Genomic DNA, 20,956 nt, shown 5'->3' with positions numbered 1-20,956 from the left:
TAAATTGTTCCTGTATTTCCCTAGTAAGTCTGCATGAGGAAATGTACTGAAGTTCCTGAAGATATCAGGCCAGAGCCAGAACTTTAGCTCTTGTAAACGGGCATACTTCAGCAAGTTACAGCAATTTACACCAATCCAAAGTCTGCTGTAGGAGCTTCAAGTCGAAAGCTGTGTCAAGTTGCTTGAAGGCTCTGTGCATGTGAAAGACACTTCCTAGGTTCTACTTTTGACTATAGCAAGTTGAATTATTTACTGTGAACATTTTATCCAATGAACTGATCCTCTTTTGTTCATGGACATTAGTAGTGTACTAGTCATTCATTGGCTATATAGGTCAAATAATTGAAAAATTACAAGTTGTCTGAAGTCTCTTCATTTTGACCATTTACTCATCAATATGTGAAATCATAACAGCTGGTAACATTTAGGACACCTGATATTGTTTCCAGGGTTTGACCAAAAAAATGGAAGAATAATAATTATTTTAAATAGGAGAAGGAAAGAACACTTGTTTCTGCCTAAATATCCTGCTTCATAGATGAAATGGCTATTCAAAGGAGGCAAGATTCTCCCTTGTGTAGAATGCTAGTATAAGACTCTTTCTCCTTGGAGTTATGCCAAGAGCTAAAATGGCCTGTAAAGTTGTGGTTTTACAAGTATCAAAGGTCCTTTTCTATTTTAACTGCATTGTTACTGCTATATGCCTGCTCTCCAGAAAGTCCCCTTTACCATCTTACAGGGACTCATCAAATGAATTGAAATGTAGTCAACATCAAGCTAAAACTAAATTCTAATAATGTACCTGCCCTTCTTTGCCCAGCACCATTTTGTATGGTTTAAGTTTACATCTAACTATTGAAAAAACATCTCCCCCTCTACTGTTCCTGTGGGAGACTGACACAAAGAACTGAGGGGGAAGCTGACTGTTAGAGCTGATCAAAGCTCCATCCTGATTTCAGTTTTGTAGAAATCACACTTTCTAGTGAATAAACATGGATGGGAAATTCCTGACCAGCTCCACTGGCTACAGACTGAATGCTATTAATGCACAGTGCAGGCAAACTGAACCACAGAGAAACAATTTCTTGCCATTTCCAGTAGTTAAGCAAGGTCCCTGGTGTTATGTATAATAACGGGGCAGGGGGGAATTGCAAAAGAAATGTGTTTTTAAATTGATAATATTCCTTTAAAAAGCTAGCATTAGATTCATATAACAACAATAAATATCCAACATGTTACGTTACTGAAATAGCAGGAGGCTCAAACTAAAGAACTAAAGATAGGGAAATTCTGAGTTTAGGCTGTAAGCCAATCCTCAACTTACCCTGTTATGTTCAGTGGGCGATGCAATAAGTAAAATGCTTCATAGACTTTGCTTTCCAGTCACATTTCACTCTTTTATCCTGCTCTCAGACCTTCCAGAGTTCTTATTCACACATCCTAACTCTGGAGTGCAGTTCGTGTCCGGCTGCATCAATCACATCGAACCACGCTACGTGACATAAAACATAGGAAGAAACGAAAGATACTCTAAGTTAGTTTTCTGAGAGGAGTCACAAAACAAAGACGATACTCAGCAGGATGATTTAGTGTAAGGCAGGGGTGTCAGATTCATCTGGCCCTGCAGATGGTCAGATTGAGCCCATGGACTGTGCCCACCCTCTCCCCCATCATGCCACATACAGTGCTATGGTACCCTCTCTGGCTGGTCCAGGACTATGTTGCACATGGCACCTTCTCTAACCAGACTGGAACAGATGTTACATGCAGCAACCAAGGTGGGTACCAGGTGCTGTGTGGATCTCAGATCAGCTGAAGCAGGTGCCATGTGCAGTGCAGTCCTAGACTAGCCAGAGCAGGTACCTGATCTGGCATGCAGGGGTCCCATGGAGCCCCATGCTCCTTGCACGATGGATCCAGCACCTGGTCCGACTGGTTTAGGACTGCACCACATATAGTGCCTGCTCTAAGACCCATACTACAGACTGGCTAGAGCAGGCACCATGTGTGTTTCACATCTTTGACTAGCTGGGGTAGGCATTGTGGGTGCTGGATCTGGCATGCATTGGGAGCCTGGACTGGCCCTGCATGGGGCCAGTGCTGAGGGCTGGTTGATGTGGCTCTCCTGGTGAGAGTCAGCCCACGGGCTATACTTATGACACCCTTGGTGTAAGGGAAAGTTTTCCTGCTAACTCCAGGCAGTGCACATAATGAACCAGAGGGTGGAATTAATAATAAGCCCTGCTCAAGATTTTGAACTTTTACTGATCAAAAGCACTATAACACACAATAGTGAAGAGTCAATGATCTCTGACTCCTCTAGAAACTGCTAAGCAGATGCACGTGCCCACATCCAGGATTTCCTGAAGTGGGAAGTGCCACACTGCCCCTTGGACTTTAGGCATGGCTGGAGTCCCCTGAGGAACCCTGGGAGCTCAGCAGGGAGCAGGTGCTGGAAGGAGGAACCTGCACACTGCTGCTAGTGCTGTCCATAGGAAAGCCCAGCTGCCCACACAGCTGCTCCCTGCACAGCAGGGTAGGAGTAGCTCTGGGGCTCCTGGGCCAGATGAGGAGAGCAGTGGTGGTGCATGGGTTTCTGCTGCTAGTACCAGCTCTCGGCCAATGGCAATACTGGCAGGGGAGGGATGGGCAGGGAACAGGTGCTGGGAGGGGGAAGTTGTGTGTCCCCTGTCCAGCCTGGCTTCCTGAGCCGCTGCAGCCCACGGCTGGAGTAGGGCAGAAGTAGCTCTTCCCTGCACCTGGGTCAGGCAAGGACGGCAGCAGCGGTGGCAAAAGTTGGGGTGCATCTGCACTGGTGTAGACCACCCACCTGCCTTGATTCTCACCTGCCAGCCAGGAAGGCCAAACTGCAGGCATTTTCTGCAAGGCGAGTTTTACCGTTTATAAAATGACTGAGAAAAGCAGTTCATGACAGTCTGTTTCAGACACCAGAGGCCACTGCAGCTTTCAGCATGCCAAAAGTAAAAACACCGTCTTCACCAAGGAGCTTGATCCCAGCCATCTCCTAGGCAGCCTGCTAAGTCCCTATGGAAATGCTTCCCCAGAGATCTTACGTCAACCCTCCCTTTCCTCAAAGTGAACCAAGGGCCCTCAGGCCTCTCCCAGCAAACATCAGGCTTAAAAGGGCAACATCTGCAGCACTTTCATGGTGCTCATGGAGAGAGACATGCTCAAACATACTCTGCCCACCCATTCATTCCCCCTTACATGAGCCAAACCCAGCAATGCAGCAGTAAAGCCACTCTGAGGCTGCATTTCACGGCCACTCTCAAGCTTACCCCAATATGTTACTTAGATGCAGAAATTTACCCTTATGGGGGGAAAGAACAGGGGGAGGGGGGAAATGGGACAGTATGCTGTGTGGAACAGGTCACGGAAAATAAAACAGGATTTTCTCTTTTTTAAATGATATTTCCATGTTGTTGAAATTTCGTTCTTGTGAAAGTGTTCTGACTTGCTTCAGTCCTCAAACAAAATATTTGCTGGTTTGGGATGATGGACTGCATTGCTGTATAAAGGACTTCTTTTCAAGGGTGTTAATTTCATCCAGAAATATTTGCAGTAGGACCAATGGAGAATTTTTGAAAGTTCAGATTTTACAAAAATAATTTGAATTTTTTTCATAAGGTTTTGCTTGTTGCTTTAGGATCCCTAGATGTTTTTAAATCTAAAAGGTAGTTGATTCTTATAGTATTTCAATGAAACTCAACAACTGTCACCTTTATTTGCATGCAGAGAAATACTAGGAAGTAATACACAAAATGAATTGTAGAAGTTAATGTAGCTTCTCTCCTGACAACTTGACAGGCACGTCTGATGTGAAGAAGAATCCATCAGTCCTGATGTGGGAAGAACAAGAGGCAGACAAAAAAGAGTTCTCTGAGAGAAAAACAACGTGTAGATGGAAGAATGTAGTCTTATTTCCAGGTAGGAACAAGAAAGGTAAACTTCAGACAGCCTAGTGCAGTGATGCCCATCTCTGGCCCAAGTAGTGTGGGGCTGATCCCTGTGATCCAGCATGAAGCTGTGTCATCTGGCCCACAGAGCTGGAATTTGGTAGTCACAGCATTAATTGCTGAGGCTTGCAGAGCCATGGCAGCCACCTCTCTTTCTGCCACCAAACTCCAGCGCCATAGGCCAGATGACATGGGTCCATACTCCATATCTAGTCTGTGAGGTTTCCCGTGGGTCTAAACATTTGGCGGCAGGACAAGCAGTGGGAACTGCAGCTAATACTGCTCATTAGGGCTGTGTGAGGCTTCAGACAGAGCTTCGGATCCAGAGAAGCTTCAGACGCTTCAGGATCCGAAGCAGCACATCCGGGTCAAAGCGCTGGCTTCGTTTGGACAAAAGACAACAGAGTTATAGATATTTCATTGATTCCCCATTATACCCCATGGCTGGATCTCAGAGGCAGCTCTAAGGCCGGATCAAGGCAGAAACCTGGTCTAGAGCTCCAGGTTGGATCGTGGCCATCCGAAGTGGCTGGATCTGAAGCCAGATCAGATTGCTACCAACTCGCACAGGCCTACTGCTCACCACACCGTCAAATTTTTGGACCCATGGGGAGTTTTGTAGGCCAGATGACATGGGTCTGTAGGACATATGTTGGTCACCTCTGGTCTAGTGTATTTAAATATATTGCTTCTCTTAGACTCTGTTTAGACTAGAGAAAAGCATATGAAAAATATGTTACTTTGATGGTCTTACTGCACTTGCCCAGTAATTGCAAAATCAGTAAATTAGCTAGGGCCCAGACTTGTGCAGTGCCTGGTACCTTTGGTTCCCTATGCAGTCATTGGTTTTGAAATTTAATCAATGGGTGTCCAAAACAATTTTCAGTTGGTACTTGCTAGCTTATGGGATGAGGCCTTTATCTGGACAAGAGCTTTATCTCCTATTTTATTGTGCAGAGAATTAACTAAATTTATGGTAAGACAGAGGTATACAGTTTACCATCCATGCTAGAATGGAAATTGCTTTGGAATATAAAACACGTGCTAATTGAAGTTCTGAGAGAATTCAATAGTATTTACTGTATTTACTCAAGTATAAAATGATTCCCCAATAATTACATTCTACAAATGGAAAATTTATAAATTTGTTATAATTGTTCAGGTATAGAAACCAATTATTGGTGGTTTTCTTTGAATCTGTTCCCCTGCCACTGCTACAGCAGGGAAAAATAAACCTGGGGGATCAGGTAGCCCATTTACCCTCTGCCTCCCTGCAACTTCTCTCTTCAGGTCTTTCCTCCCTTCCTTGATTGTCAGAACCTGCCCTCCCTAAGCACATGGAAGAAAGGAGAAAATTTTATAGGCAAATTGCTAGGAAGTAGACAGACTTAATTCATCCAGAATTTATGCATTTTACCTTTTTGAAACTGCTGCAAATTTTAGCACAGGGACTCCATAAAAATGTTTTTGAACAGCGCTTTTATACTTCCTTATTTGTAGTACAAAAATAGGCATGATATTAGTCTAAAGCCAAAATGCATTACTGTAGAGTTCATTGGGCTGCCCCCCAGCAGAGTCAACAGCATTTCAAGCCATGGTGACCCCACAGTTCAGCACTGCTCAGTGTATGTACTCCAGATACCCCTCCTCCTAAAAAGGATCCAAGTGCTATTAGCACATGACTCATGACTGGAATTGGATGTTCTTATCATGAGTCCTGGAATCCTCAAAAAATGTATATCCAGATGAGGCAAAGGGCAGCCTGGTCTGGCTCTACCTAATGAAGGGTAGGGCCATACTAATTGTATGGAACAGGCTTGGGGGATGGGAAGGGGGTGACAGAGGGATTCTGGATGAAGTGTTTGGGGGCCCATTTGGTGATGTTTGCCAAACACTTAAGGCTGGTGAGGAAACAGGGGCGTTGGAGATGGGAAAGAAAGACACTGTTCAGTCATGACAGTGAAGAGAAAGTAAAGATGTATTCAATGTGGTGGCTTATCATGACTTGAAAAAGAGTTGGCACTGAGCAGGACTGAGTGCAATGGGCTTCACTATGTATGTTATTTAGATGTGCTGAACTAACCTATCCTTCTGGCAGGTTCCCACCAGTGTTTGCTCAATATGGGCCATGTGTTTTATAGTCATACTCATGTTGGCTGCATCTAATTTTTATAATTGGTTTCCATTACTGATCATACAATGCTTTTGGCAGCAGTTTAATGACAGACAATGTTTTTAATGACATTTTCTTGTATGTGAATGTAAGATGAGCAGATTCCCCCCCCCAAAAAATGCTGATCGGGGCATAAAAACCTTATCTTGTATTTGAGTAAATGTGGTGTATCTAAACTATGAATGTTCATAGTTGGACTAACTGCTATTTACAAGTTGCAGGAGTGCTTATGGGTCCTCTCCTAAGACCCCAGATGTTGAAAAGGTATTCTTACAGGGGGGAGGGGTTACATTTAAGTCCCTAGTCATTTTATTTGCAAAGAAAGCCTTGAAAAAATCTTCCTGGTGTAACCCAATCATAACAACTGAAAGGAAAAAGCACTGTTTCTTACTTTCATAATAGGTGGATTGGATGACTTAGACATCTTCCCATCTCCTCACTTTTCTTCCCTACTTTAAGCAAAACAACCATCTTGAGAACTTGTCCCAGATTCATTTGTCCAGACCTGTACTCAGGGCTCTGATATTTATGGATATCCCTAACATATTGCCAGAAGATAACAAGAAACTGTTATTAGCAACCAACACAAAGGCCTAAAGCTATTTGCTTGTTGAAGTGTTCACTCCCTAATGCCATTAGAGTAATTTATACACATGCATTTGTCTGCTCCAACGTGAGCTGATGCATCTGGTGCTGCATCATGTGCATTTGTATAAATGGCAAAATGCATGCTAGGACTGAGAAAATGGCAGCAGTGCACTTTTGAACTAAAACACCTTCAGTGTGTTTTAGTTCAAAAGTGCGCTGTTGCCATTTTCTGAGCACTGATGTGCATTTTGCCGTTTATACAAATGCATGCGCCACAGTGGCGGGCACTTTTAGAAGGGGTGTGGTGGCACAAACATGGATACAAATGCTCTTTGACTTTAGGGACACACTTAAAAACAGGCTTAAATTCAAACAGATGGAAGCTCCATTGACTTTACTCATCTGCTTAAAGTTATGCATATGCTTAAGTGCTTTGCTGGATCAGGGCCTGATCTCACTCAGCACTGTAGCATCCACAGCAGCTGCTGCAAGGAAAGGCTTCTTTCTTCCATCCCTTGCAAGTATTTCTGGGTGAAAACAGGAGACTCACCACATAATACCCATAATTTCAATTCCCATGCACAGTAGCAAGTCCTACAGTCCCCAAAGCAGAGTAGGAGAGGAACAAATGCCACGTTCCTTTTTTTATGAATGGAGTAATTAGTCCATTAGAGCTTTTTTCTGCACCAGTGCTGACCTGCCTGCCAAACTCTAGCCTAGAGTCCATTGAGCTGGTACTGGGAAGCAGCTTGGCTTCTTGTTCCTTAACCTACCAGCCAGGTGATTGTCTCTCTCTTCCCAACATTCTCCTCTCCTCCATCCCTTCAAACTAGGTAGCAGAGACCTCCAGAAATCAGGAGAGACCAGCTCTGCAAGAGCCACCAACATTCCCAGAGTGACTTGTCTACCTCTGCTGAGATCCAAAGAGGCCTCAGATGCTACTGCAATAAAAAGATTCTAGATAGTGCAATAGCATGTTGAGGAATGGAAAAACATAGAGGGTTGTAGCAAATGCCCCTCAAGTCCCCTTCCAACTATATGATTCTATGGTAGGTCACAAGGTGCAGGGACAAGGGTGAAAGGAAGGTGAAAGGAATGAGGATTTTGAGCCTACAGGGGTGGAGCTGATGGGTTGGGCTGGAGGGAGGTTAGGGAAAGGAATAGCATCTTGTGAAAAAACTGTGTCTAGTATCATAAATTGAGGTAGAAAATTGTTGAAATCATTGTTAAAATAATCACTTTTTAAAACTCTGGCAGCACATCAGCACTCTCCACATGATTCCAATAATCATCCTGCTAATAATGTCACTGCTAATTATTTTCGTGCACATGTGAAATACATAGTATTAAAATTTAAAAAATCTCAAGCCTATTTATTAACTCTAGGAGGCCCAAGACAAGGAGACTGCTCATGGAAGAGTTGCTCATGTGAGTAAAGAAGGGGTTGAGGAGCAAACCGAAGCTTGGTTGGATTTTGGAACTGAAGATCACCCTTACTGTGCTGTGGAGATGCCTGTTTTGTATGGGGAACTGCTACTTTTTACCATCAAGGCAGTTGTTAAAATAGCTGAATTCTTTTACTTGCAGTTTACTTCATTGCACTCCTCTCTCTCGTTGTGAACTGCATATTGGTTTTCTTGAAGAAGAAAATTCTACATTTTACCAACCTACTGAAGTTCAAGAACAGGCAGGTGAGAAAATGTGTTAGATTCCTAGAAACATACAGCCTGACAGAATTGGATTAACTCAGTATTCAGAGTCTTGGCTTTGAGTAGCAAAATTCAGAATTAAGATTTCCGATATTTCAGGGCTTGAAAAGGAAATCTGGTGTGATATTATGCCCTTTTATACAACGGAGGCCATTCATTTGCAGAAGCAGCTCTGGATCTGATTTTAGATTCCCCGGCCCACAAATTCTGGTATTGCAACCTAAGATGCTATGGTATGTCTGGAATTCTCTCTCTTTTGTTGGATATCTGCCATCTCTTTGGAAATTCACTCCTGAAAACTCACAGGATCTGAATGTGATAAGTGACACCAGTGAAAATGAGGAGTAAGTCCAGTGACAGCATGCGTATCCAGAAGGATTAATTTTTCTCTCTAAAGCCGATTCATGTTAGCCTACATCATGTACAACATGCATCATGTACATTGGTGTAATCAAATTTGACATTAAAAATAACAGACTGAAAGGTTGAACATACCTCTGAGTCTCCAGCATCCTTCTGAATTGCCCGGTATTAGTCAGAGTTCAGTTCTGCCTCAAGTACTGTAAACACTGGGACAGCTTTCAAAGGAAGAAGCCACACAGTGAGAGTGGCAGAACCATGTCTTTAGGCTGTGCATTTATCACTGTCCATTGTTTGTCGTAAGGACAGATGGATGAACCCTTCCCTCAGTCTGTGGAACACTGCAGTCAGCTACTTCAGATTTAAACTGGAGTCAGAGCAGCACTTACCAAGGCCAATATCAGATATAACTAGGGCTGGGGACCCTCCCCGCGCTAGTGCCCTGCTCACCCACCCCTAGTTACACTACTGGCCAATGCCAAGCATGGAGGTCTAGTGATGTACAACTGTTCCTGTAACTTAGGACCTGAACTAGCTGCCTGCTGATTTCCAGGTAGAATTTAAGGAGCTGGTTCTAAAGATGAAGCTTTAAATATCTTGTGATCTGTTTGCCTGACAAGTCCTCTCTCTCCCTCTCCAACATTACCAAGAGGTCCTCAACCTGGAATTCATTCAGCAGAGGAGAAAGAGGGAAGCTGAAAAGGGTGCCCTCCATGAGGGGTTTTGGGTCTTACATACCTGCTTGTTCCAAAATATCTAGAGTTTCTTGACCTTAGAAGACCTATTTATTCACCTGGGCCTCTGATGGAAAAGGAAGGAGACTGCCCTTGTGAAGGAGACAGCTCATGGCTGAGCGTCTTGTTACTACCACTGATTGGTTCTTTCCATATTACAGAAGCAGGAACTTCTCCTTACCTTTATCTGTAAATATACTGTAGGTGGTTGACAAAAGTGTCTAGAGCCTGTTCCAGAGCCCAGTGAAGACAATTGGAGAGCGGAATGACATTGGTGGGCTTGGGAAGAAACCCTGAAACTTGGGGTAGATGTTATTCTTTATAAAGCATATTACAAATTAAACAAATCAGAGAAACATAGAAAATGAGGGTTGGAAGGGACCTCAGGAGGTCACCTAGTCCAACCCCCTGCTCAAAGCACAACCAGCCACAACTAGATCATCTCAGCCACGGCTGTCTAGCCAGATCTTAAAACCTCCAAGGACAAAGATTTCACAACCTCTCTGAGTAATCTATTCCTGTGCTTTACTACACACCTAGTGAGAAAGATTTTCCTAATATCTAATCTAAACGTTCTGTGCTGCAATTTGAGAGCATTGCTGCTTGTTCTGTCATCTGCCAGAACTCAGAACAGTCTAGCTCTATCCTCTTTCAGCCCCCACTTCAGCTAGGTAAAGACTGCTATTAAATCCCCTCTCAGTCTTTTCTTCTCCAGACTAAATAAGCCCAGTTCCCTCAGCTTCTCCTTGTAAGTCATGTGCCCTAGCCCCCTGGAAAGTCTCTTTTATTTGGTTTGCATATGGCTGTGTGGTGGAGACAGCAGTGATGTGATATGGAAGAGAAAGCAATTCAGTGTGAATGGAACAATATGAATGAAATGAAAGTGAATGGAATTGTTCAATGCTGATCATGAGATAATTTCCCTCAAATTAAATTTTTGTTTCAGCATGGAAAGCAACATGTGGAATGACTCAACAGGTCTGTAATGATATGGTGAAAAGTAGCTGCAAGAGAGTATGCAGCTAGTAGCAGAATCTACTGATTCCTGACTTGCAAGATTTAAGCACTGAATGGTGATGGCTTCAACCTCAGTCAAAAAGACAATGAGAAAACTTTGCAACCTAGAAGTGGATGAAAGACTATTTCTCTAAGTGCATTCCAGGTCTCTAATACACCTTCGAATCAAATTTGCAGCCAAGAGTATGGTGAGATACTGATACTGTACATACAAGGATAAATTATCTAAGATGAAAGGATGAGATGAAAAATAATGAAAACCTCTGATCAAAGAATAGGATATTCACCATTTTGACATGCACAGTACTCTGACTTGACTTAAATGGATGGAACAATTGGTCATCTTTCATGTTTAAATCTGTATCTCCGAATTATTCCATTTCTCATTCAAGATGTGGGTTGGCCCACAGAGGAGGTGAGGACAGGAGGGTCTTGAACAATGGGTTCCATGAGGCAAGGAGATGGCTCAGGGAGCAAGATATCATGTCAGATTAAATCTGAAACTCATTTTGGGGCTTTCAAACCCCTTTAGCTTAATGGAAGCTTTTGAAAAGAAGTGTTTTGACTTTTCTGAATGCAAAGTTTATCTTTTTTAGACAAAATATTTTGATCTTCAGGTATCAATTCTTTTTCACCAAAAAGTTTAAGTTTTCTGTCCGGAAGCAGATTCCACCCCCCCAATGTTCATTTAATCAAAACTCCAATTTCCAGTTGAAAAAACCAGCTTCCACAGGAAACTTATAGCCAGCCTTAATGAGTAATATTTACATTCTGTCCACATATATTCTTTGTGCAGTTGCAGTTGCATATAATACACTTTATTAACTCCCCAAACTATGTGTAGGGTTGATGTTGCTTGTTAAATAGCTACTGTGTGGCATCAGAGAGGGAGTTTCATTATAAGAGGGAGCTTGTATACACAAACATATATATATCTCCAATTTGATTTTATAATCTGTATTTGGACAAAACACTTACTGACTTTAGTGAAAGCTGTGTCTGCCTAAAGACTTTATGATGGACTATAAATTGTTTATGAAGCTTTGTGATTAAAGGAACTACATAAAAATATGGCTGTATGGCAGTGCTACTGTGAACCGTAATTATAATATACCTATACTTGGGGATTTACTTCATATAAATTACACTGAGATTTCCAAAGCTGACTAGGGGATCTGAATGTCCAGTTCCTTTTAATTTTAAAGGGAATGAGGGACCTAAATCCTTCAAGCAGCCTTGTAAATGATAGTGATAATATATAAGAAAATAAAGTAACTCATTTGTAAAGCCAAAACACCTCAGCATAGCTATATTCTGGTCTCTTTTTTTCTGAAGGTCAAAAAAAAATAACCTTGGTTTGCCAGATTAAAATTAATATGTGGTAATGGGAAATGGTTAAAATTATGTCTTTTTTTTTTTTTTTAAGAATTTTATTTAGCATTTTTCATGGCAAAGCATTCCCTTCCTGCCCAAATTGTCCAGATTGTCCACAAGAAAACTCTTTTTGTTTAGTTTTAACTATGGTCAGATTTCAATTTTTTTATTTTAATTCTTCCCTCAGCTCCTTCTCCATTCCTCTTGCAACTCCACTCCCTACCCCCATCATGGAAACATGTAAGAAGAGCAAAAAGGGGAAATAGGGAAAGAGAAGAAAATAAAAATACAGCAACAAAAACACCCCCACCTTCATTTTCAGTTTCATGATGACGGTATTTTTAATGTTTTAATCAGAACCTGGGACAATTTCAGAATCTGGGGGTATAATTTCAGCAAAATGATTTTTTTAAAGAATTTTCAAAATATACCTACTCTTTTCCCACTACCTATCTGGGTTATAAATCTGTGAGAAAATGTTCGGTCTCATGGCACATAAACCCTCAAGTGTGGACGGTGTGATAGAAAAGACAGCAGGGTATTAATGGCTTCAACCTTCCCCATTCAACTCAATGGTAAAAGTCCCACTAATCGGGACCGTAAAACTGAAAATATGATGGCTTTCTAAGAATGTTTCCAAGCAATTTTTTAAAGATTACATGAACACAAATCCCCCCGTTTTCCCCAAATATCTTCATGGTAATAGTTATTAGTTAACTGCTTTCTGTGCCAGCTGCCTTTCTCAGAGCTTCTACTGCTTCTGCATGCCTGACCTAGTGAGACAGCTGGAAAACGCAATTGTGCTTCATTGGGGTACAGGATCCTCAGAATAACAATTCTCCAGCTAACAACATTTTTATTCCTGATTTTTCAGGCCTTCTTTATACGAGTGGTCTCAACTAATATAAATAAATCTGCTGGAGCCAAATCCCATGAAGGAAGAACTATTCACATGTCTTGCAGGACTGGCATCTTAGATTGCAACGTCCTTGGGGCCTAGGTTGCATGTTATAAGTTTACATTACTACTGTGTGGTGTAAATAATAATGATTATAGTGTTTTGTAAGTTTTTTTTGTTACTTCCTTGATCATTAAATCATTTATTGGACCCTCTTAACTGACCTCCATGACCAAGTTTCTTTTATATTTCACTTTGAATACATAAGCACTTCCTAATAGGACTTCTCATCACACTGCTAACATGCTCACCTCAAAGCCAGCAAAATATGGGTTCAAATATCACCCAAAGGCTTTGATTATATACCATATAGCAAACTTACAGCTGTACTGTTACTGGTGCCCTGTTTCACACTACACATTAAACTCTCTTATGAAGTGTTTTTCCTCCCATGTCCTGTTCAGATGAATTAGGATGTTGATGTAAGAGGGGGAAAGCCATACAAGTTGAGCCCTGCTCCCAGGATAACATTTTTTTATCCAGTGATGTTTGAGTGTAAAATGTATAAACAGGGATGTGAGCAAGGCTTCAGAGACAGGTCCCCTCCTCTTCTGTCTCTGGCCCCCAAGAGTCCTGCATTCCTTTCTGCTCAAAAGCCCAGCCCCAACAGGAGGAGAGTGCTCCTCTGGGCATGCATAGATCATAAAACTGTAAGCACACAGGAAACTTTCAGGTTGAACCAGGGAGGCAGCTAATGAGTTTTAAGCACCAAGTGAGGTAGGTGATTATTGAGCAAGGACTTTTTGCATCAAAAAATTTGGATTTAGATGTATAAGTCCCTCTTTGGATCTGGTACCAGATCTTCAGCCAGCAAAAATCATTATCTTCACTGGCAGTGCTCAAAGTAGTAACTGTTGTGTTGAAATATTGCAAATTGTTGTATATGCCCAGGACTAGTTCCATTTTCTGTTTATGATGACATTATTCATGATTTAATGTTAAATGTCCCTTCAGGAGAGGAGTTTGGTAATGGATAGCCTCAGGCCTTTCTTATATTACTTAATATCAATACAATTTTGGGTAGGCAGGGGAAAATAAACTTGTTGTTTTGGTTATTACTTGAAATCCCCATGCAAATGGTCAGGCAATCTCAGAACATGTAAAAATAATTAATCTGGTGTAACAGTTTAAGCTAATACCAATTATAACAAACTGAACTTATCTTTGAAAAGAGCTTAAAACTTTTCAGTTGTTGACTCCTAGACTTGCAGCTATCAAAGATCAGGGCCTTCACTGCTACACAATGAAATCAATAGAGCTAACTCAGATTATACCAACTGGGGATCTTCTCCATAAATTCAAAAGTTTAGCTGAAGCTGATCCATTTATAGACTTCAGTCTTTGAGAAGTTCTCAGATTTTTTTTTTCAATTCTTGGGAAGTGTGGACAGGTACAGCTACAAGTGGGGTACTGTTTTTATTCTTAGTTTTGGCTGTGTTTTTGCTGCTCTCCATGCCTCATGCCAGTTATATCTGCTTTGTACTGCCTGGTGCCACAGTTCTTTTTATGATGGGACTGGGACCAAAATGTGACATCAGTGCTACTAACTAGACAGATACCCCCAAATGAAGGACACTCAGATAATTAACCAATATAAAACTATTATAAAAAAGGATCATAGGAAAATAGGTCTGGAAGGGACCTCACCAAGTCATCTAGTCCAGCCTCCTGTTTAAGGCAGGAGCACCCTGACCAAACCATTCCAGCCAAGTGTTTGTCCAAATTGCTCTTGAAAATTTCCAAGGATGGAGATTCCTCAATTTCTCTACGCAGCCTTTTCCAATGCTTGAGCATCCTCGTAGTCAGAAAGTTTCTCCTAATCCCTGATATAATTTCCTCTGCTGCAAGCCATTGCCCCCAGTCCTTCCCCTACAACAAAAAGCCCATCTCCATTCTCACTATAATCTTCCTTCAAGTGTGAACACTATCAAATTCCCCCTCACCCTTCTCTTCTCCAGACTAAATAACTATAGACAATTCAGTCCTTCCCCATAAATCTTGCTTCCTAGTGCTCTAATATTGTCACTTTCTGCTGGACTCTTTCCAATCTGCCCATATCCTTCTTGAAGTGGGGAGCCCAAACTGGACACAGTATTCCACGTGAGGTCTCACCAGTGCCAAACAGAGCAGAAGAATCAATTCCCTTGATTTGCAAGTGACACTTCAGTTAATATAACCCACTACTGTTGTTGGCTTTTTGGAACAAGAGTACACATTATATTAAAATGTAGGCAATAATATGCAATCAAAACTTGAGTTGGATATGAAGTGCAAACTTCAGATTGGGGTCTGAAATTTGAATAGTTATCATTATAATGATTTGTATTACAGAAATGCTTCAAAGGCCCATATGAGGTTATGGCTATCATGGGGCTAGTCACTGTATGGAAATAGATGGAGTCCATGATCCCAAAAAGATTTATGCACTTGCTTGGCTTTAAGACCTGTGAGTATCCCTGCCAACCTAAGTATGTAACATTATGTACTTACAATAGAGACTCATCTGAAAGTCTTATTTGCTACATTGGCAAGCCAGTCAAAGGGTAAGGAGTAACTGGATCACGGGGTAGGTCATTCCCACAGTTAAGTGCAGTATCTAAGCTGGTCCAGTGGCCTGTTCATTAGTAGTCCATGTTGATTCTGGATAACCGTTTAAGTTCATTATTGCTGCAACAGCTGCAAAGGCTTGCTTGGCTGCAATCTGACTGGCTGAGCTGTGCCTAAGAACTCTGCAAAAAAGTTTCCCCTGTATGCTGTGCACAGGCATGCTTTTTACTGGAATATTTAAACTGTGACCAGAGTGCCCGTTGCAAACTGAGGGCTCTGATTGGCTGCTATTGAACCATTAAAGCTAAAGGAGCAAAAAGAAGAACAGAGAAGCTGATAGCAACACCAGCCTGGAGAGAGGGGCAGACTCAGCCCCCTCCTTCCCTGCCCCCTGCAGAGAGAAAGGAGCTGAGGCTCACTGGGGAGCAGACGTCAAGATGAAGGAGAGCCTGAGTCATCCCAGGAGATGCTGATTCCCCTCTCAGGTCGGAGCTATGCAATCAGGGACACAGGTATCCGGGGAAAGAATAGGAAGAAGTTGGTAAGCTAGCTGAGAGAAGCTGCCTGATCAGGGATCTGCTGAAGGAAGTCCTCTGTTTAAGCTGGAAAGGCTCATACTGCAGGAACAGAGACCTGCAGAGGGAATCCACTGTCTGCATGTGGAGGTGCTGTGGGAGAGAGACAGCCCAGAGAGGGAGTGGACTGCGAGAATCCCAAAACTGCATGGGTGGGTGAGGGAACACTTAACCCCTACTGTTTGCAGGAGGTGTATTTTCAGAAAGAAACTGAAGAAAAAAAGGCTATTACCTGCAGTGGCTGATGGGAGACTTGTTTCTGCTGAGTTACCAAGAAAGACCAAGGTGTGGCCATTTTCCCGCAAGCAATAGAAGCCTTGCCTCTGTCATCCAGTGGTGGATCATAGTTAAGGCTGTGTTGCCATTTATTCTTATGGGAAGGGGATTGTAACCAGAGGGAAATCAATCTGGGTTACAGGGGGAATCTGTTTTTAAAGGGTTATAACCAGGTGAATGTAATTAATGAAGTTATTTGATGCAAGTGGGACCACCCAGTGGGTTGGAATTATTCACCTAATGTTACTGTTGTAATAATAAAACCAACAATTTGAATAAAATGTAACTATTGTGATTGTATATATTTTCTTCTTTTGCTTATTCATTTCTTTTCTGTATATATTTGTACATAATAAAGAAACCAATATGTTCATTGGGCTTGGAGTAAATTCTTGGGCAGTGAGGGTGAGGAACACACCTCTCCACGGGACACCTCAGTCAGCAGATCTCCCTGAGGGGGGTTCCCAGGGCTACTGGCACCCTGAGGATCTGAAATCAAGCACATCACCCAGCCTAGTATATGGTCATGGGTTACATTGTAAAATGTCTTAATTTAAAAAAAAAAAAAAAAATCCGAATCAAGTATTAAGGGCCAGTCTGCCAAACATTGGGGGATGTTTAGATATAGCTCACTGCTAACATTAAGTGGCACCCCTGAAAAAATATCAAGGCACCCCAGATTGCTGTGGTATCCTACTTGAGAATCACTGCCTTAGGCAACTGAAAGAGCCCCTTTGAAGAGAGTATACTTAAAATGATTGCAGTATTGTATATGAAGAGGAACTTCTAATATCCTGTTTCCTACTCCTCTAGCTAATGCAGTTATGTGCAGACAGCTGTAAGAGCTCCAGGAAAACCCTTTCCAAAATGCAAGATAATTCTTCTCAGTAACAATAACGAGAGGAAGCTTGACAGTCCAAAAATTAAAAGTAAAAAAAAGTAAAGTCAGCAAAAAAATTCAAGCCAAAACTAGAGAAGGAAAGTAAATACAGAAAGCTGAAATGCCAGTGAAGTGCTTTCTAAACAGATAAATGTTTCAAACATGGCAGTAGCAAAATTCACAGGATCATTAGACGTGGAAAAATATCTTTTCCTCTAGTATATTGATTCCAATGCATTTTACAGGACTGTTCCTATCTAATCTTTTCATGAGGGCTGTAAGTCTCCTACAGTGGGGCCACATCTACACGAGCAGTCGACTGCAATTGTTATTGCATAGTCATTTAGTAGTTGCTTAACCAAGTGTTACTGGGCAGTCCCATTGCCACACAGTAATTTTTAGATGCTACTATACAGTGGCAACAAGCTACTACTGAGAGAAGCATAGAGAAGAATATTTCTACTACTAGTAGCTTGTTACTACTGTGCAGTAGCATCAGTCACAATTTGTGCCCAGTGACACTATGGTGCCATAGCAATGAGTTACAGTACACTAGCTCATTGCTACTGTGCCATAGTGTCTTGTGTAGATGCATCCTGGATTACTTAGTGTTATTTTGTATCATTACTGGCCTCTGACAAGTATTCTAATATTTATTTCTGATCCAAAGCTAATGAAAGATACTCACTTGTTTGAATCATCTTTAGTGAGTTTTAGATCAAGTCCTTATGAATTAAAATTAAACTCCTAATACCAAATCTAACTGTTCCTTTATACATTCCTACACCATTGGTCTGAAATATTCTTCTCTATGCTTCTCTCAGCAACGCTCCTCATTATTTAAATTGATGTCTTGCAGGTATTTTTAGACTCTCTAATTTTATCTTGAGTAACCAGATTATCTTCTCTGCTATGCTAGTCCAAAGGAGTATCACTGGCTTTGCTTATGTTACTTTGGATTTACATGGGAGTAACTAGACGTGACTACACATACATTAACACACTTGACTTAATGCACATTGAATCTAGCATCAAGAGTTGCTCTAATTAAAGTGCCACATCTCCTGTGTCCCTGCACTTAAAAATGGTGGCAGGGGTACTTGAACTAAAGCTCATTCGACAAGTTTTAGTTCAAGTGCCCCCATCGCAATTTTTAAACAGAGGAACGCTGATACGTGAACTCTGAGACGTGGCAGAGCTTTAATTAAAGCAGTTCTCAAAGCTGCTCTATTTAGAGCACTACCCCACACTCCCAGAGCACATGGAAAAGTGCCCTTAGTGATGCTTTAATAGGTTAATGCGCAGTATGGCGCATGTGTAGACGCACCCACTAAAATCAAAATCTGTTCCCATACAGTCTTTATCATCTCCTTATAAACTTTACTCAGTATGTTTAATAGAATCAAGTCTTCTCCCACCATGGTAGTCCCATTCTTTAATGTCTCCAGTTTGCCAGGAAAATTTTTATACTGAAGAGCTCAAGTGGTACACAGGACTCTGAAGCTTTGGTTTGATAAAGTACTTAAACATATGAATAGCCTGGCTAAAGTCAATAGACTGATTCATGTGCAGGTGCTTACAAGCTTTGTGTGTTCCTAAGTGTAGATATGTTTATGGGATGAAAAAGAAACCAGTTATAATGTTTGAGCTATTAAATATACAAATGTCAGGAAATGTAAAGCTCTGGCCACATGTGAGTGAGAAGCATAATCTGTTTTTTATTGTGCCACACTTGACTCCCATGCACTGCATTCATTTGCCATTGTGTTCCTCTGTTGTCTAGTTTTGTTAGGTCTTTCTGGAATCCTTCATATTTTGGCTAACCTCAATAGCATATTATCAGCAGATATTACTGCCCTGTTATTCATTTATCTTTCCAAAGAGTTAATGAAATGACTGGATGTCACTTAAACTAGTGCAGCCCTACTATTGATGCCCTGATTTTATTAACTATTTTGCATTGGTGGTGCTCGTGAAAGGTGCATGGGCAGCTCTGGAGACACAAGGCCAATTTTTCTACAAGTGAAATCTGGCACAAATTCCCTCAGGTCAATGATTCTATACAGTCAGACCCCGAGTTAGGCGACGAATACATTTCTGAAAAGCACCGTGTCAGTTGAAACTGTGTAACTTGAAGTATTAAGTTAATGCAAAACAGGGGAATAGGGACCTGGCACCAAGATTTGATAACATTATTTCATAATAAAAGGATATTTAAACACAAAATAATGGAATTAATAGCCTTAATAAAACCTTTACTCCGGGCTATGTGCTCATACAGAGACAAAGCTTTAGCCCTAATTGCCGTGCCATCGACAATTGCTCCTTTTGTATTGGTCATTTAATTGATCCAAAGATTAAGGAGTTTCTCAACCTTATCTAAATGACGAATTCTAGTTACCAACAACACTCTTAAACTCACAGGGGTTGTCGTTTTCACATAGTCTCTAATTTTTTGCTCACCTTTTTTAATGGTACTCACAGCTGATTCACTTAAACTGTACTGGCGAGCACTTGACGCAGCACTATTGCTTTCTCTTAATTTATCAAGGATTTCTATTTTCTGGACCAGGGTGATAGACTCATGTGCTCTTCTGGGCACAGCGTTAAGGGCTTTCTTTGACGCCTTTTTCACAAATATTATGGGGTTAACGTAACCAGAAATGATGGACAATCTTGGAGCAGATGACAAGTGATGCTAACTCTGTGTAAGCAGACTCCAGACTAACAACCGCTCTACTGCAAACAGTGTAACTGTGAAGCAGGGTATCATGTAAGTTGAAACATGGTCACATTACACGTGAGTCAGTGTAACTCGAAACTGTGTAACTGGGGGTCTGATTGTATTTAGTTAGTTAGATGACACAATCAGGCTCTGGTTTTTTTTGACAGTATACATTTTTTCATTCTCCTTTGCCCCACTTGACTAATCATGCTTCTGACCTTCTGGCCAATGAGAGCTCACTATGTTTCTGTCTCTGCCTGTTGCCTTCCTACTGCTCTTAGATCTTGGCACTTTTTAAGTGCAGCTTAGACACACATCTGTCTGGGGTGGTTTAGCTAGAGAAGATCTTGTCTTGAACTATTTTTCTACATTTTCTCATATCTGTTCTAGGGAAACACTACCACTGTTTTGATGCAAAATAAGTACTTTGCAAGCACTATTTTAAAGAAATCCAATACAATTGCCAAATGTTGATTCTCTACATGTAATGGACAGTCACTTATTTTGTTTAAGGGTCAAACTGGCAATAATAAATAAGGAATAAAAGGTCATTATAAAACAAACATGTTGTACATGCAAACTCTGTAAAAACAAAGCCCCTAAATGTATGCTGGTTCCTGTTTAATATTCATCAGCTAGTACAGTGCACCGATGAAAACTGGATTTAACTGGAACGATGTTATAAAATATCAGGCAAAGAAGACATCTAATGGAGACAGAATTCTAATAACACAGGCATACCAGAGTTTCTAATTTCTCGATGTTTGGCATAACTATAGCAGAGAAAGTAATTTTACAGAATATATTGGTTGTTTACAAATGTTTCTGCATTATATTTTGTACAAGGGAAAAAGCAGCAACCTGCAAATAACTGTATATAAAAGATCCTAAGGCATATGTTTAATATAAATCTTACTGCTAACACATCATTTTATGACTGAGTGCAATAAAATGCAAAATGGGACTTAGAAACAGTCTTAAAATTCTGTTGTGTGTTATCTACCTACTTGTGTTTAGCACTAGCGCAACAGAAGCACTTAGAAATGTCCTATGGCAGGGGTGG

General features: G+C 41.2%; 1 protein-coding gene across 3 annotated transcripts in view; it reads left to right on the top strand.

Moving 5' to 3' along the window:
* The window catches only part of LOC149873804 (uncharacterized), a 34,002-nt gene extending 17,572 nt beyond the window's left edge, over window positions 1-16,430 (top strand). The window contains exons 2-6 of one of the 3 annotated variants that reach the window (XR_016442929.1): window positions 3,829-3,948; window positions 8,125-8,166; window positions 8,326-8,429; window positions 10,488-10,746; window positions 12,807-16,430. Coding sequence is in view for 2 of the 3 variants with exons in the window: in XM_090051424.1 (XP_089907550.1) it covers window positions 3,829-3,948; window positions 8,125-8,166; window positions 8,326-8,429; window positions 10,488-10,511 (290 nt within the window). In the remaining variant the exon portion in view is untranslated. Of the gene's footprint in view, window positions 1-3,828; window positions 3,949-8,124; window positions 8,167-8,325; window positions 8,430-10,487 lie in introns of all 3 variants that reach the window. The other 2 variants (XM_090051424.1, XM_090051437.1) reach the window with 2 other exon arrangements.
* Window positions 16,431-20,956: the final 4,526 nt, after the last annotated feature.

This window comes from Crocodylus siamensis, chromosome 1 (assembly GCF_052110815.1).
Source record: "Crocodylus siamensis isolate JL-2025a chromosome 1, ASM5211081v1, whole genome shotgun sequence".
NCBI lineage: Eukaryota > Metazoa > Chordata > Crocodylia > Crocodylidae > Crocodylus > Crocodylus siamensis.
This window is presented reverse-complemented; position numbering and strand designations above follow the sequence as displayed.